Here is a 17,626-nt window from a genome sequence, read left to right on the forward strand (position 1 = left end):
GGTTAGTTGGAGAAAAAAAGAAACCTATGAGTCTGTCAAGAAAATTGGCCAAACTCAACACCGTAGAGGCACAGTTGGATGGATGGGGGATGAAAACCTGTTGGCTTTAAATAGCAGAGAGATCAATACAACGGTGATTAGCCCATTCTGTCAGTTCCACTTGTTGATTTCTCATTTTCAGCCCCCATTCTCGTTACGACATATCCACCCATTTTAAGCAGGCAGTCGTGTGGTCAAAAAAGCTCTGCCCAAGCCAGAAATAGCTTGCTTTCACAACTGACCTGGTGCATCTCCTCTCAAAATGATTGACCCCATGTCTTGAAAAAAGCAAAGAACAAAAAAAAATACAACCCTATTTCCTAAGTAACCTTGTAGATCAATAATTGATTAATCACATTTCCATTATTTAGATTTTTTTAAGAATTCCTACAGTAGCGGCTGCATAGGTGTTATACCTATCTTTGGTGAGATTAACAGCACGATAATTAGCAAAATCATCCCGCTTGCCACATTTTGAACACGAGTCTTGCAGTTCTTCAGTTCTCTGAAGCATCACCAGCTCTATAAAGCTTCTTTGATGAACAAAATGTGTTTCCACTATTGTTTTTCTAAGCTCTATCTGTGCAAATTCAAGTATACTCAATGAGCTGAAGCACTCTGGCACTTGACATTGCTAAGCTGGGCAATTAGAAAAAAATTTCCCTTATGTCAGCACCGGTCTGTCATCCTCATCCAGTGCCCAAGGAGATGGTGGCTCCTTCTGGGCTGTCACCATGAATAGTTCAGCTCCTGTTGCCTGCTGCAAACCCTCCGGTCCTTGAGCCAGTTGTGACAATCCTGCAGTGCGACTGCCCTCCAATTGGGCCTCACCCATTTATTTAGCAACGATCTCCAAAGCCTCACTTGAATTCTCAACTTTCCTGTCCTGCCTGGAAGGGAAATGAGGACAGTTCCAGGATTTCAGGAATCTGAGGTGCTCAGCCCCTTCTCCACCACTGGCCTGATTATTTTCCAAAGACTTGTGCTAATTTTCTGATACGATCCCCACCTCTTTGTGAGATGCTAAATCCTCATTACTTCTCCTGACTGATGCATTCTAATTAGATCAACACTTAAAAAAAAAAAAAGAGGGAAAAAAATCACAATAGCCACAGGACGGCTTTCCATCTCATTAACTCCCTCACTTATTATTTTCATGAAAATTACTGATAAAAACGTGCACCTCCATTTGCTGGGACCAGGAGCTTCGTCGGCTCATATCTAACATCTCTCTCATCACCCGGGATGCGAGCTGTTGCCGTGGCAACGCACAATAATAGAAACTAATAAATTACAAACGAGATGCTCGTTGAGCAATTATTGTTCTCTTTTATGCAAGTGTCTTGCTAATTTTGATCATAAGGAATGCTTCCATAAAGTAGCAAAGGGATAATAAGTCCATTTCTAGAGATTATTAGAAAATAGAGAGAGGCTGTTTTTTTTAGATCAATGATTAAGTGGTTTGGTGCTTTCAGGAAACCCAAATAAGAAATACAACTTTTTTTCCATGTTTTCCCTCCTTGTGCTGGGGAAAGAAGGCAGCCCCAAGTGCAATGCCAGGAGTTTTGAACTGTGCAGCGCTTGGAGCTAAGCAGCTACAAATGACGTCTTTTTTCTCCTTTCCACCACCTTAAAAATGCCCTGAAACACCATAAGGAGCCCCTGGCATCCACCTCCCATTGGGGAATAGTGCCAAGAGGTGCTCGGTGAATCTTTGACTAATTGTGTGTTGGCTGCAGTTATTTCAGGGCGGATTGTGCAATCCTGAGTTTCATTTTCCCACCAAAAAAAGCCAAGCAGCACATTACCAGAGAGAAACAAATCCCTAAAGGACACCTGATTTTTCTTCCAAACACTAAAATGAAATCCCCTGTTTTTCTCCAAAAAGAGACCAAGGTGCAACTCAGTGCCAAAATATGAACTGAAATGGCTGAACTTTCTGGATATCTGCAGTGCTTGAGGCACCAAACGTTTCCTTTTACAGGCGAGAATGTGAAGTACACAAAAACAAATCACAGTGTGAACCTCGGTCATGCTGGTGGTGGACTGCAGGATGTGCTAGAGCAGAGCAACCAAAAACAGTCGTTTGAGACCTGAGATCTGTTGACCTGCTTTGAAATGAAGATGACACATTGGGACTGTAAAACAATAGGAAGCATAGCAACAACAGCAGAGCAGCAAGGCCCTAGGCTGCAGTGAGGATATGCCCAAATACAACAGCCGAGGGCACAAAAATAAAAGAAAGAAGTTGTTTACCCTTCAGAGGCCTCAGGTATGCAAGGACCTCCAGCATGATCCCCTCACCTCCACTGCCAGCCCTTAAATGAGGGCTGGGAAGGGGTGGATCCTGGCATTCTTACATTCCTTTTTTCACATTTTCCTCAATTTGGGATGGATTTCATTGAATTTCCCAGAGATCACAGGACATGCAGAACCATTCCTCAACCTTGCGTGCCTTGCACGCTGGCCAAGGTGCGAGGATGGTGACTGCAGGCAATGTTAAGACATTACCTGAGGGTGGAGGCTGATGGAGGAGGGGTTGGGGGAGTAGGGGCCCCCCAGGTCGTTCCTGAGTAGGTTGTCACTGTGCATCTTGGTTTTGAGGCAGGTGATGTAGCGGTTGCAAAAGTCCTTGCACAATTCGTTGACCTTCTCCAGCTCCAGGAGGTGGATGCGCAGCACCTGGATTGCCTTCACCATCTGCACGCATCAAAAGCAGAGTTAAAAGCATTCCCATTCTCAACAAACTGAAAAAAGAAGAAAAAAAAAGCCCCCAGAATCGATATTCTCACCCCAAATCCACTCCAGAATCCACCCCTCTGCACCACCACCCTTTTCCCTCCGCACCCGTGCTTTCACTGCGATCCCAAGGGGTGAAATTCACAAAAATCACTGCTGCTTTCATGGGAATTTCTCCCAGAAAATTCTGAGGCAGAGCCCTGATGTAGCGACGTGTTTGGTTATCCTCCAGAGGCCACTTTCTCTAACAAGATTATGGGGCTGCAGCACTGCCGTAAGCTGTTGCTGGTGCAAAGCCTGGGCCTCATTAAAACGTACCCCATAAATGTTAAAAAATTTACACATGAAACATTCCTCTTGCCGAGCTGAAACCTTAAGTTTTACAGCCGCTGTTTGAAATCTTGCATAATATATAAAATTTCAGCTATTCACTCCGGGGCAATAAATCCAGTTTTATGTAACAAAGAGTCTTTGCATTTCAAAGGGTGTTTTTAACTTGCAAATTTTAGTGGTCATCTTTACAAACTGTGAGATGTCGAGGTTGGGAAACATCCTGAAAAATCCAAGGCCAAACTCAGGTGGAGGCTCCACGATGGAGAAAGCAAATTTTGGTCAGCAGACAGCAGGAACAATGGGGCACGGATGGAAAACTTCCCCTTTTTATGCTTTTTTCCTGCATATTTTCCTTCCTCCGTGCTTGGCACGGGTGAAGCGCAAGGTGGAGGCGTCGCGCCCCAGCTCTCCGCATCCTCCAGGGGCTCACGGCCATGAAAGTCAATATTCAAGGGCAAAGGCAAGAGGACCTGACACATATATGTATAAAAAATAAATCTCTCAATTATCTCAGCTCATTTGCTTAGGGTCTCATTTTATGTCCCTGCTCCGCTGCGCCGTATATCTGTCCGGATAAAGAGTTACAGTCCGTCGGCGTACGTGCGCGGGGTTGTAAAAAATACAGATGCTGAATTAATTGACTGTGTGGCACTCGGCAGCTGATTGAGTTGATAATGGTGAGATCTGACCTTTTTCTAATTTCTAATTATGTGCATCTCGGCAGCGAGGAATACATGACTCTTATTCTAATGATAGCTAATGCCGCTGGCCTTTTCATCCCCACTTTGCCATTGCTGATTTCCAGGGAATCAATGGTGTTACAAAAATGCCAAAAAAAAAAAAAAAAAAAGAGGAGAATGCAAACAGATTTTGGATGGGAAACATCTGATGCATATCCAGCACTGAAACGATCCCAAACACTGCTTTTTTGGTCATTCGTCCCAGAGCAGTTTTGTTTCCTGTCTACAAGATGTTGCAAAATGGGCTTAATAATCTGCAAACAGTTTTGCACATCCTGTAATTTTTGGGTGGTTTTCCACAGACTTCCAAGCCAGTCTTGAATTGAGGATCGCTCCAAACTCCCCTCCAAGCGCTGAAATGAAGTCCAAAAAAATGCAGCATTTTAATCTTGCAATTATTTCTTGCTTTTTAGGAAAGTGCTTGTTTCTGCACTTGGATGAGCATTGCTTGACTTTTTTCTCCTTCTGCCAGGTCGTCAGACAAACTCAGTGCCTGCAAATTGCCTGATTTTGCTGCTTTTCTGGGATGGAAATCCCTCTGCAGTGAATCCCAGGGGCCACACCATTCCCTGGGGAAGGACTTTTGGTCTTTGCATCATCTCAGGCATGTGAAATTTCCTTTTTCAAGCTTAAAATCTCCTTGTGAGGCAGTGAGTGCACCAGGATGGGGCCATGGACATGGTCACCTACTTACCTCTCATGTGTGGAGGCTTCCTGGAAATAGTGATGGGATTTGGAGTTATTCCCTGAAGTCTCTGCAAAAGAAAAGCTCCATCCCAAGCAGAGTCTTTGCACGCAATGGCTATGGTAGGAAATTTACAGTGGTGAAGGAACCATAAAGAGCCCAAAGTGGCCCAAACCACTGATACGCATCTCCTCTTCTGCAAAAGGCCCTTACTTTGCCGTGTTTGTTGGACAAGAGCTGCCCATCATGAATGAGCCGAGATGGTGCCAGGCAGAAGGTGGGTGGGATTGCACATTATACTGAAAAGGAGAGATTACAAGTTCTGGGTCACAAACTGTTCGTCAAGCTTGGCTGATTCCCAGAAATGTGTTGACTCTGCGGTGCATGAGTGAGAAAATCAGTCAAAACTTGGGGCGGAGTTTGCTCTTGGAGATGATCTCACAGAAAGTGCTGGAGAAAAAAATCTTGCAGGCTCCATGGAGAACACTGTTAAGGTGCCCAATGTCAACGCAGCCCCAAGACCTTGTTGAGTTGGTAGATCCCCATAACACATTCCTCATCCCCTACCCCAGCCCCCAGAGCCCCTACACCAAGCCCCAGCATGCTCTACCAGGTTGTCCAGCTCAGGGTCATCACTGAAGAAAGGTTTGTGCTCCTGCTCCTGCTGGTGGACAAAGTTTTCAATGTCGACGTCGAAGCTGGCTGAGGTGATGCACTCAGAGCCTTGGGTTGCCTGCTCACACTTCTCAAAGAGCAGCGTAAGCAGCGGGAACAGTGGGTGCCTGTGAACAACAGAGTAAGCCACCCCATTAATCCAGCTGCTTTAGTCCTTTCATCTGTCCTTATCCTAAACCATCTATCCATTCCCTCCCAGCTTGCTACAGCCTGGTGATGAAAGCTTCTTGCCAACGTTGGATGTGCTCCCTCTAGATCAGGTAAGAAATAAAGTTTTAAAACTGCTGAATGCTCCATTTCCCCTCCAGAAGTGGCGTTTCTCAACACCACGGCGCTTTCCAGCACTGCTCCAGAGCTGACTGTTTCAGAACGGTTCTGCAGCGGACAAAAGCGTTTGGCTTCAAGGAGGTTGCCTTGGCACTGGAATCGACATCTGCACTGGGCTCCAAGCCAAGAGGCTCCCAAAAATGTCGGTCAGCTGGGGATGATGGATGGGGGCGGGCATGCATTTCTACATGCCTGTGACATCCTTTTATACCAAGGACTCGACTTGCTTTTGCTTTAGGGGTTGCTACTGCATCCTGATGGCTCTTTGTGACTATTTTGAGCACATCTGTGTTCATTCTGAGGTAGAAGGTAGGCCAAACCTCCCTTCCTTTTTAATAAGAGATTTCCCTTGAAGGACAGGCTTGCCTTTCTTTTTGCGAATCCACCACTGGGATTCCAATTGGGATTCCTTTTAATAGTTATTCTAAATCAACACAATGTTAAATGCAAATATACGTGTTAGCCCAAAGCACACGGAAAAGAAGGACACAAAGATTGTGAGATAGCACAGGGAGCTTCTCTGGCTGTGCAACTTTAAGAACATAAAACTATTAAAAATAAAAAAACATAAAAAATATAAAGCTTTTAAACTTTGAGGAGAGAAATGCAAAATGCTGCCATGGGATTACTTTGCCCACCCCACAGCAGTGGTACCCCAGTTATCTCAGTATAGCAGGATTTGCTGCACCCCCTTCAGATAACCGCTCTTATAAACAGGTATACAACATTTTGGGGGAAAAAAAGCAATTTTAGCCCAAAGGAGGAATGATTATGGCTCACTCCAGGCTTCCTGTGGGTCTCCTCCAAGCCACAGTTAGGGGAAGGGGTTAAACCCCTGGGCTAAGTCTTCATTTGCAGCCACTAATACTGCAGCATATTATGGTCTAATCTGGCCTGATCCCAGTTTAATGCAAGATTCGCCAGGGCTGAAGCAGTCTGTGGGGGCTGGGGGGAATCATTCCGTAATTTCAGCCGCCCTGCCGGGGCTCAGCCAAGGGATATGAACGGCAAATTCCAAGCAGCAGCGTGAATTATTGGCCTTATGAACCCACGGCTCGCAGCAGATGCCATTTCGAAAACCAGCTAGGAAGAAAAGGCACGAACCGACCTGGTACGAGGGAGCAAAATTACCCCAGGGGTTGGGGTTGTTTTAGGGGGGAGATGCATTTTGTGGCCTCTTTGCTTTGAAGGATTGTTGGTGCCAACACAGATTAAAGCCACCACTGACATCATTGTGCTCCTCTGTGCTCATAACTGACCTTCAGGAATTGCCTGTGGGATGGGGAGGCAGTGTGGGTTGCTTTTATTTGGAAGGAAAATAAAACAAAATAAACGATACATTAATAAGATATATAAATAAAAAAAATACTTTGACCAAAATATCATAATTAAATAAAACAAAATAATTAAAGGTGGACATGCAAAACCCCTAAGCTAAGGAAAATCACCAAAGCCCTTTTGAAGCACAGTGTTCAGGAGCAGTGAAATTAGGGCTTCTGCCGTGAGCTGGGTGCTGAATTGTTGCAATTGTTCATTGGTTTATTTTCCTTTTGCATGCAAAAATTATGCAGCTTTCTCCATTTCCAGCTTTTCCATGGCTGCTAAACGCAGGAGAATGGGACAGGCATCACGGGGCTCTGGCATGGGGGATCAGGATGCCTCCCTCAATGTGAAATATGGGATGGGCATCAGGGATGCATGAGGTCCAGGAGGATTACCTCCATCACAGATGTCACAAAGGCAGAGAATCCCCCCTACAGCACCGAGAAGAGTTTTGGGATGGAAAAATCTGGTTTGGCAAAATCTGCTTTTGCAAAAACTCTTTGTTTTTGGGGCAATCCTCTGAATCTGGAGCGTGCCCAGGTCAGCCTTTCCACCCCATTTGCCACTGCTCCAAATAAGCGGGAGAAGTGCTCGTGCGGCGGTGGCACCGAGCAAATAAAGGGCTGAACCTGACATTTTCCTGCAGGAGAGGTCGTTGGCAGCCGCTAATAAAAAGGATTTGACACGGGCTAATAAAGAGAAATGAATCCCTCTAATGGCCTCATTTCGCACATTCAGCAGGGTGCTGCTGCGGGCTGGCAGTGCGGGCACGGGGAGGGCAGCGCGGCACAACACTCACTGCTGCCTTCTTCCCAGCCCCAAAATGCATTTTTTTCCTCCAAAAGCAGGTTGGCAAAGAGGCACAGACTTTTCCCACTAGGAAATCCAGAGCACAGAGAGCACAGAAGTGGTTCTGAGTGCATGACAGCCCAAAATCTGAAGTGACGCTGCTGATGCCCAGAATGATGCTCGGTTGTACAGCAAAGAGGAAGTGGATTGCTTTCCTTGTTTTCCTCCATTTTAATGGGGAATAGAACTCCCTCCAGAGCATAAAATCCAGTGGTGACTTTGCGGTCACTCGCCTATAGCCTTCTATCTTTCTTGTTGCATTTTCCTGGCAATTTCCCTCCAGGTTCATCAACCAGTGCACAGAGCCAATGCCTTCTGCCTTTGTGTAATTACTGAAAATTAACAAAAATGCGTTGCTTACAGCAGAGGATGCAGCACAGGGTGGCAGGCAGTCAGCTGCTAAAGCTCTATTTGATATCAAAGGATGCCTACTTATCCTACATGAAATGCCATATATTCAGCTTTTGCATGAGACTGGAACCCTGTAGGCCACATAGGCAGCAAAAAAAGATTACTTCCATGAATTTTTATAAATAAAAACGTATCTGGGAGCTAGTTGTAGTTGGTACCCAAAATTAAGCACAATATGTGAATATTTGGAGTTGACAGAGTTTAATTTCTTCACTTCTATCTGCAGCCTTTGGCTCAGGAGCACGCAAAAGCCTTCATGGGGCTGATGGCATCTCCAAACCACAGCCATGGCTATCAGCTGGGGTTATTCCTTAACATGAAGCCTTAACCCTAACTATACAACAGTATCATATAATAGAACCATAGAATGGCTTGGGTTGGAAGGGATCTCAAAGATCATCTGGTTCCAACCCCCAACATTACTGCTATATCATACTGTATACATTACGGTATTGTCATTAATTACATATCACTTATATAATTACATGTTACTTATATAATTACCTTATTTGCATAATTATAATATTACTTATTACAACACTTAATACATTATAGTATGATGTATTATTGTACGCACAGCTAAAAATAAGGGAGCAGGAGGGGTCTGGCTGCCGCCAGTCACACACTGTATGGATGCACAAACTGCACCTTTCAGGTTCATGGCTGTTTTTGCTCCTCCTGAGTGCTTTTTCTGCCTCAAATCACAGTTTTGCAAAAAGAAAAAAGATGAATTTGGATTTTGTGGGTGTTTCTGGAGAGGTGTGGTGCTGCTGGCCATGGTGCCAGGTTGGCCAAGGAGCTCCACCACCGTGCATTGTTACTGCTATAAGGAGCTAAATGCTAACCCCCCCATTCCCGGGCATTAACAAATGCATGTGAATATTAGCGGGTTAACAATGCATGACCATAATTAATGTATCGGTGCGTTGCTGCATTCATCAATGCGTTAATCGATGCATTACCGAATCAACGTACTCCCAACGCACGAGAAAAACGAATGCAGGAATGAACTGCTGCATGGATTAATTACTGCACACGGCCATTAGCTGGCATCACCTGTAGACGGCTCGCTTGTCGGCCTCCAGCTGCGCCTGCGGGTCGCCGGCTGCGGGGGGTACGGCTGCAGTGGGAGCCGGCGCGGCGGAGAGGTGCACGGGCTGAGCCTTGCTGGGCTGCTGGGCTGTAGCCGTCATCTGAAGGGAAGGGGAAACAGGAGAGAAAAAGGGGTAATGTGAGGGGGAACTGCAGGTGCTCTTTGCTAAGTGCTCCGCAGTCCCCGATAAGATCGGCGGCGCTCCTCTCGTGCTCTCATTGTTCATACAGAGCAGGTAGGGCTGTCAGACACGCAGGCGTCCTGCCTTCTCCCAGAATCACACCAGCTTCTGCCAGCCCTCTGTGTGCCGAGCCCAGCGATGAGTCATCTGCAGCACTGCGAGCAGACAGCCAGAAAAGCAACTTTCTGTGTATGTGTCCCAATGGCCAACACTGCCCAAACGGCTGCTGCGATGGGACGCAAAGTCCGCCAGCAAAATATACATAAGAGATGTACGCAATAAATGGCCGTGTTAACGAATGCCTTGCTTTTCAAAAGCTTGACATTCATTTAGTGAAACGCACCTAAAAAACGAGACCAAGCTCTGCCAGCACGCGTGCAAATTGCTGCACATCCTCCCAGCATCACCCCAAAGCACCCCAAAATGTCCGTGCACAGGGTGTGTGTCCTCGCTCAAACGTTTTGGGGTGATTTCCATATTAACTAGAATTAAAATTAACAATTAACATTAACGATTGCATTAGGGAAATCTGCATTATTTCTAGCCCCTACAATTCCGCGTTTCTCTGATTCACTGCCAGGCTGTAGTCAGGTCTGACATAAATGACAAGATTTACTTAAAAGAATAACAGCTGGGGGAGAAGCATGATCTCTCTGGGGCCAAATCCAGCAGCACCCCAACTCCTGCGGTTTGCAACTCAAAATCCCAGCACAAAATGAACTCCCTGAGCCGATGTTTCACCTGCTCTTGCTCTGAAACTCTGTACAAATTAGCATTTGCCTGTTTTCCTCCATAAATCTTCCATCCTCCCCCAAGCTGGGTAGCAAAAAGAAGCCTCTGTCTCTGGCTAAATACTTTCTGTGTGTACATAAAGAGGTGTGTATACGTGCAGATGCCCACAGTTGTGTCCAGCACAACTCACCTCTGCACTCAGACTCTCAGCACGGAGCAGCAGATTTCTCACCTCGATTAAAAGCTGCACAGAGCCGTGCCAAAGCGCCCGCTGCTTTCGAGATGTTTGACTTTAATATCTCCTGCCTGACCTTTCCCTGCTGCCACGGCACTTTTTAATCTCAGTTATTGTTCATAACTCCAAAGTTTGGCTCCTGGAAATTCACCTGGCACTGTTTAATTTCTAACACTCCCAGGGCAGAAGCTGGCTGGGTCACTTCATTTTTCTCCCTTTTCACTCCCAGAGGGCCAAATAAATGGGTTTGTGGGACGGTTTTGGGCATCACCCATCAGCCGGGGTTTCTCCCTGCTTTTTTCCAGTTTTTATCCCAATCCAAATTGAAAGCACTGACTGTGTATGGCATTCCAGCCACGCCATTAAATACCTCCACTTCCTTCCTCATTTTCCCCTTCCCTCTCCCTGCCAGCTCCACTGAGAATTACTTTACATTTCTGGGGGTAAATGGCTTTTTTTTTCCCTTTTCCCCTTTCTTCACTTGAGCACTCATTTACCGGGACATCGCAGCCCATTCTGCGTCCTCGTCGGCAGACGGAGCCCCCAAATCCTGCCAAGTTGGCTGCGTGCAGCTGAGTCTGCAACTAATTGGGCTATTACTCACAGAAAAGCCTCCTCTGCGGCTGTTTCGAAGCCATTACCTCACCTTGGACTAAAGAAAATAATCCCGCACCTCATGCAACCTCTGATGAACAGCGCGGCGGTGCCAAGCCAGAAAAAAAGAGGAGAGGTTGCTCCAATGCAAAGTGTTTGCAGACAGACAGGGGTGCGGGGCAGGGAGGAAAACAGCCAACAGTACGTGCATAAGAGAGGAAGAAATGCAACAATTGCCATGCATTTGTACGATGGTAACTGCTGGGTAACGGCAGGGCTGAACTCTGTGCAGAGAGCTGAAGAGATTTTTGTGGCACCGCATCACCTCCCGGTTGTACTCCTGCTGGTGTTACAATCCTCTTTTTGGTTCTCTAGGATGAAAATGCGTTGCCAGAGCCAGTGGCAGCACGCCTGGCACCTGCAATAATCCCTTCTGCTCCATATTTCTGAGAACTGCAGCCAAATAGGTCAACTCCAGTGAGCAACCCCAGCGAAGGTGCTCAGGGCAGGGCAGCCTGCTGCACGCGATCCTATTCACAGGGACATCTCTCAGTGCCTTGGCATGAAATCCATGTGCCATTTATGCAGGTTCCAAGCCCAGAACTACGCCGAGGACACCAGGAGAGGCACTCACTGATCCTATCGAAAAATTGACATCTCCACTCAATTTTTAACCTGCAACAGCTGCAGAGGTTCTGAATTTGTCCGTGACAAATGCAACACCATTTTAAAAATGGTTTCTGGGGGCAGGCTTATTTTCAAATCAGCTCCTGTGCTAAAATGAGAGTGTATTTTTCTAACTATATTTGTCCAACTTTGACAGTTAAACGGCAGACGACTTTCTGCTGTTTTCTTTCCTTTAATTTATTATGGAAAACACATGGATTTCTATGCAGACTCCTAATTTCCAACAGGTAGAGTTGCTCAGCGATCATGCTTGGTCTCAATTACACCGTTACGTGCTGGTAGCAGAACCAGGAGATTATTACAGCATTTTTTCCCTCGTAAGGCAGCTTTTCCCACCACTTCTGCTTCATTTTTGCACATTTCTGACAGTGAGGTTGATTGCTTGCATGGCCTCTGCAGTAACGATATTAATGCAAAGCTCCCCCAAACCCCTTTTTTACCATTTTTCTCCCCAGGATGGTCCCCTTGATGATGGGGAGCTTTGCAGTGTCAGTTGTAGGTCTTGTAATTGATGGTTCAACTTGTTTTCCTATTTAACACTGACCTCCCCATCTCTGCCGTATCTTTGGGGAGAGGAATAAACATGCAATTTGCTTTTCTGAAAGCTAGAAATACCGACTCCCTCCATTTTCAGGTGAAAAGCTCACAGCAGCCACAGCATTCAGAAAAAAAAAATAACAAACAACAAAAAATAACAAACACAAAACAAAGTGCTTTTTGCTGCAGCATTCCCCCTAAAATGAAGGAAAAACACACAAGCATCCCCTTGGAAAGGATGAGAAAGACAGGGTTTGGGTGGCAACGGCCCCAAAGATCCCCCAATGCTATGTTCTGAATGAAAACGAGGGCGCAGAAGGGACAGGGAAAGGTATAGGGTATGTCTCTGTAGGATGCCATGGAAAAGCTGGGCTATTTTAAAAGTCCCTTAAATTGCCCATTAGGACTAAATCGGCGTCCCAGCTCCCTGCTGCGTAAGCGAGAAAGGCGCTGTGTTTCGACAGGGAGGCACTAAGAAAAAAAGGAAAAAGTGGGGAAAAAAAAAAAAAAGCCCTGAGCGGAGCAGCGGAGCGAGCAAATGATGACACAGAAGTTGGAGGAGCCATAAAAGCCCCACCGAGGCATCATTTGCAAAAGTGACCTTTTCCCACCGAAGGAGACGAGCTGAAAGGAGGCCCGGGTGGCTTCGGGGGAGCACAGAAGTCACGGCTAAGCAGCAATGTATTTATTTTCCTTGCAGGGAATGGTCTCTATTTTTTTTCCTGGGGGGTATTCTGTGCTTTTGCAGCCGCACAGGGATGCAAATGGTGGAGAAAGGCAGCAGGGTTGCGCTTTGAAGAAAGCACAAAATGGGGGAAAAATTCACATTTTTCCATATAAGCCCTATAAAAGCCGCCTTAAACACGGCACCAGTTCAGTGCTACATCTGGATCATCCACATTCAGTCTCTGCAGACCAAATCAGACATACAGATTTGCCCCCCAAAAGCTTGGAAGAGGCTGCGAGGGGGAGGGCCATCCCCAAAACCCAACACACCAGAGCCCAAATCCCCACATCCAGCACATTGGGGTGCGCTGGCTGAGTTTCTCTTGGACCAAATTCCTTTTCTTACAATAACTAACTCTGTAATGATGCTTGGAAAGGAGGTTATTTGACTCCTTGGAGCAACACTGTAGATGAAGTCTCTTTTTCCCTGCGATGGCTTGCCAAAAATGCCATAAAATCAATCAAAACGCCATTCAAGTTGTCTCCAAAGCCACCTCACTGCAGAGCCCACGTTGCAGCAGGAGGCCAGATTGGAGCGTCCACTGCACCCCAAACACATCTCCAGGAAAACCCTGCAACCCCAACATGAATAAAAACTGAGCAGAACAAAAAAATCCAACCAAACACAGGGAGCAAACCATCAGAGCAGCTTCAATTTTTGTCAGTTTCTGGAACAAAGAGTTTGTGCTGAGCAAAGCAGAGTGAATAATGCATGGGGAGGTGTGTTGAGTTGGGGGTCAGGGAGAGTTCTGGAGGGGGGATGAGGGTGCTGGGGGACACTCACCTGTGGGCTGTCTTGGTAGGGAGGAGGGGGCACCGTCTGGGTGGCCATCATCGTCAGAGCCGGCGCCGGGGAGACATGGTGCATCCTGGGCAGGAGTCACATTGAGAACCTGCGGGCAGGGAAAGGCTGCTGGATTTGGGGGAAAAACACCCTGAAAAAGGGCTTTTCTTCCCCAGAAGGGAAAAAAAAAAATAAAAAGGAGAGAAGGAAAGGAAAGGAGAGGTGACATTCCTCATGTGAGCACACAGCGCTCTCCCTGTGGGAAACCCAAAACGATTTGTTGACCCTTAATTTGAGTTATCTGAGATTTCTGATTTTGGATGAGAAATGCACTCAGGGAAAAGTGATGAGGGCCACAGGTGAGAGCGGTGCTGCTGCAGCCATGGGCTGCCACGGGTGGAGCTTCTTACACTTTCCCCCATACGAAGCCTGGTGCACGCAGGGCTCTGCTTCCTCCTGCAACCTGCGGGAGGAAACGTCCTCACCCACGGCAGAGGAACAGCAACGATGAGGTGGGCTCGGGGTCTTCAGACCACTCCCTGCAGTTGTCAGGGGGAAGATTTGCAGTATTCTGTGCTTCTCCATGAGACTTTGGGCCCCGCAGGGCCCACCAGGCACCACAGGCACGAGGGCACTGTGCTGCTGCAGAATGCTGAGCGCTGTCTGCGTGGGATCAGCATCAATCGTCCTTATTGTTTTGAGTGAATAAATGTGAGAAATAGTAATACACATTTATACACATTTGTTTACAGACATAATAATATAGGATTACTTTTCACACGCTTTGCACGTCCCTTGAATAGCTTATTAAGAGAGCACACCCAAAATGCAGTGCATTGAGAATGCAGAGTGGGGTCAGTGCGTGACGCAGACCTCCTGAAGACGGCATTTATGGGATTAAAATCATAAAACCACAGAAGCTCCTGAGTTGGAAAGGGCCCATGAGGATCATCAACTCCAACTCCTGAAATGATGCTTTTATCTTTTTTTACTCTAATAAAATTATCTGCTCCCGAGTGAACTGGCAGCTTAGAATCTGTGGGGTCAGGTGTTAAAACCTGCCCTGCGGGCACACAGGCAGCCCCATCCTCGAGGGGCGACAATGAAGCCCACGGGGGAAACCTCACCAGAAACAGCTGCAGCTGGAAAAAGCAAAGAGCTCAGCGTCCCGACAGTCCAGAAACTCGGCAGGAGGTGGAAAAAATAGGAAAAACCCCACAGAGGGCTATTTGGGGGCAAAATCCCCACCTGGCATCTACTGTCCGTGCCAGCAGCAAGCCTATCGTCAGCAAGCAGTGGGGAGCTGCAGGGTGCAGGCTTTGTAGCCCAATGTATTCCCAGAAGGTGGCAGTCCAGAGCCCATTTAATTGCTGAGTACCGCCTAACCTGCTTGCCACATCAAGCAGTTCTTTGAGGCTCACGGGTGTTGATTTGTTTGGAGAAGCGGACTTATGGCCAAATGTAAGAAGGGATAAAAATGGGAGGCAGCCGTCGCCGACAGCGCTGTGTTTATGTGGGGACGCTGCGGGAGCGGCTGCGGATCCCCGTGCGGTGCGGAGCTGTCAGCACTGCCCTGCAGCCCCGGGGATTTATCGCCAGCACTGCGCTTCTTCCAAGAGCAGCCAAGGTCCAAACGCTGCTATCTTAGGTACTAGCTCTTATGTTTTGGTCATTATTTTCTCCCTTAGATGCTTTTAAACCGGTGCACCCTTGGCTACAGGCATCCAGAAGGAGAAAGAGGAGGGTGTGCAGAGCAACGGCCCCTTGCAGAGCAGCTCAGATCAGTGATCCCACCTTGGGCAGACGGTGAATTTTCGGGGCCGGGAGCTGACGAGGGCAGGAGGAGTCAGCCTGCTGCCAGGGCATCGCACACCGCCGAGAACTTCTGAGCAATAAAACTGATAAATGCTCCTTTCATTTCCGGAAGGGGTTTTGGCAGCAACCTGAGATCAAAGTATCCTAAATTTCCTTATGAAATAAAAATTATTTCATTTCTCTGTAACGTTGCCATTAAGTTGGAAACGTATTTCCCAAAGAGCTCGTGCCGACCTAAAGGAGTCGCAGCCCGGAAAGATTTATAGGCTGCTTTTCGCCAGCCATCTCTTATCTCCCCTTTAAATTAATGCAATTAGAATGAGTTGAGAAGTCACCTTTTCAGGGTGGTCACCGATGCTTCAAAACGTTACAAAAATCCAAGTGTCAGCAGCAGTCACCGCCATCCTGGAGGCAAAGGGGAAATAATCTCTGACCTGCACGATTAGCAAAACTGCTGTGAAACTGCATTGGAAGTAACCCTGCATGCCAAAAAATCACCGCGTTGGACTCCACGTCACCATTTTGTGCAGATGACATTAATGTTGGCTTTGCAAGCTGCAGCTGCTGCTTCCAAACCAGTGGAAAATGGGGATCATTTTTCCCAGCTAATTCAACAGCTTCTCCTCGCAGCGCGTGGTGGATAACCCAGGATTCCACGTGGAAGCCATGCAGACAGGTTTTCATGCATTTCCCATTTTCCTCCTGACGTCGCACGATTATTTGAGGCGGTTGGGAGTGTGGATCTGCCACAGGAGGGGATTTCAGCCTTCCAAAGGGTGTTTCCTCACACGAGGACGGCGCTGGTCTCGCTCTGCTCACAGCGGGCTGCCAGAGCTCAGCACTGCTGTCTCCACAGAGGGCTCCTGCACGCTGATGTTTATGATATACGCATTCATTACACGCACATATATAAGTTAAAATGAAGAAATACGGCGCACGGGAAGGGAGCTGCACCTCCAGAGGACAATATATCTTGCTGTGAAACGCTGGCCAGGACAGCTTCACTCTCTGTGGGTGACAGCATCCCTCTGCTTGCCCGTGAAGTGAATCAGGAGCGAATCCCTCAGTCCCACATGCAGCATTTCTGCCCACCGTATCCCCGACCGTCTGTTTTTACTGAGATGTGCCCATTTCCCCGAGAGCAAAAGTTTCCAGCTGCAGATGAACATTAGGTTTTCACGAGCTACGAAAGCAACCCTCTAATGTACGTCTGGTGCCATTAAATGGTCAAAAACGGGGAAGAATCCCGTTCTTCAGGGTATTACCCATTCCCAATTGGTTTTCATGATTCTTCTCTCTCTACCTTGTGGGCTTGCGTGCTGCCCTGTATGTGGATATATGCCAGAAATACCACTGGGTAACAAATATTTCTATTTTTTCGCAACATTTGGTAGCCAAATTTCCTCTGGAAAATCCTTTCAATTCCAGGAGGATTTCTGCACCGCCAACAGCCCAGACACCGCTCCCCTACACACCGAACCCTGACAGCTTCCTGGTGTCTCATCACTGCATTATTTGCCAGTGAAAAAAAAAAGACGATGCAAGGCTGGGTTCTGCTGCTGCCGCGGTGTAACGCAGTTTGGGATTTGGTATTCCTACAGGATGAGATTCAGGGCCGGAGCAAACTCCTTTTCTTCTCCTAAAAAGCTCCTGACCGACACGCAGGCATCAGAAAGGGAAAGGGACACGCTGTGCTGCATGGCACGTCCCAGAAACAGCTTGCTTTCCCACGGGATGGGTAATGTCCCCCTTGCTGAAGGGAAACAGCATTAAGATATTTGCAACCCCCCCCAGCTGCATGGGAAGGAGTAGGTGTGGGAGGGGGAGCTGCTGTGGTGCATTTCTGATGAGAACAACAATTACCGCTAAATATTTCTCTTCTCTCCGAAGATGCCCATCCCCGCTGCCGACTACAATGCTCCAGGGATGTCTCTGCAACATAAACACAAGAATAAAACCTGCAAGAGCCAGTCAGAGCTTTAGTAGACAAGGTTAATGTACCTTGAACGGCAGCATTAAACAACTTTGTTCTTTTTTTAAGTGGAGAGCTGAGATACCTACACACATTGTAGTGTTACTTTCATAGAGGAGATCCTTAAAGCACCTTCCAAAAAAAACTGG

The 17,626-nt window shown here is 47.1% G+C and overlaps 1 protein-coding gene across 4 annotated transcripts in view; it reads right to left on the reverse strand.

The window, feature by feature from the left end:
- Nucleotides 1–17,626, reverse strand: part of PKNOX2 (PBX/knotted 1 homeobox 2) — a 66,142-nt gene that overhangs the window by 8,349 nt on the left and 40,167 nt on the right. For 2 of the 4 annotated variants that reach the window (NM_204226.2, XM_015297935.4), the window contains exons 5-9: nucleotides 17,369–17,437; nucleotides 13,691–13,799; nucleotides 9,178–9,314; nucleotides 5,147–5,318; nucleotides 2,551–2,739 (exon numbers count right to left, since the gene is read on the reverse strand). In NM_204226.2, coding sequence (NP_989557.1) covers nucleotides 2,551–2,739; nucleotides 5,147–5,318; nucleotides 9,178–9,314; nucleotides 13,691–13,774 — 582 coding nt within the window. In that variant the 5' untranslated portion in view covers nucleotides 13,775–13,799; nucleotides 17,369–17,437. Of the gene's footprint in view, nucleotides 1–2,550; nucleotides 2,740–5,146; nucleotides 5,319–9,177; nucleotides 9,315–13,690; nucleotides 13,800–15,840; nucleotides 16,376–17,368; nucleotides 17,438–17,626 lie in introns of all 4 variants that reach the window. The other 2 variants (NM_001398297.1, NM_001398296.1) reach the window with 2 other exon arrangements.

Source organism: Gallus gallus, chromosome 24 (genome assembly GCF_016699485.2).
Source record: "Gallus gallus isolate bGalGal1 chromosome 24, bGalGal1.mat.broiler.GRCg7b, whole genome shotgun sequence".
Taxonomy (NCBI): domain Eukaryota; kingdom Metazoa; phylum Chordata; class Aves; order Galliformes; family Phasianidae; genus Gallus; species Gallus gallus.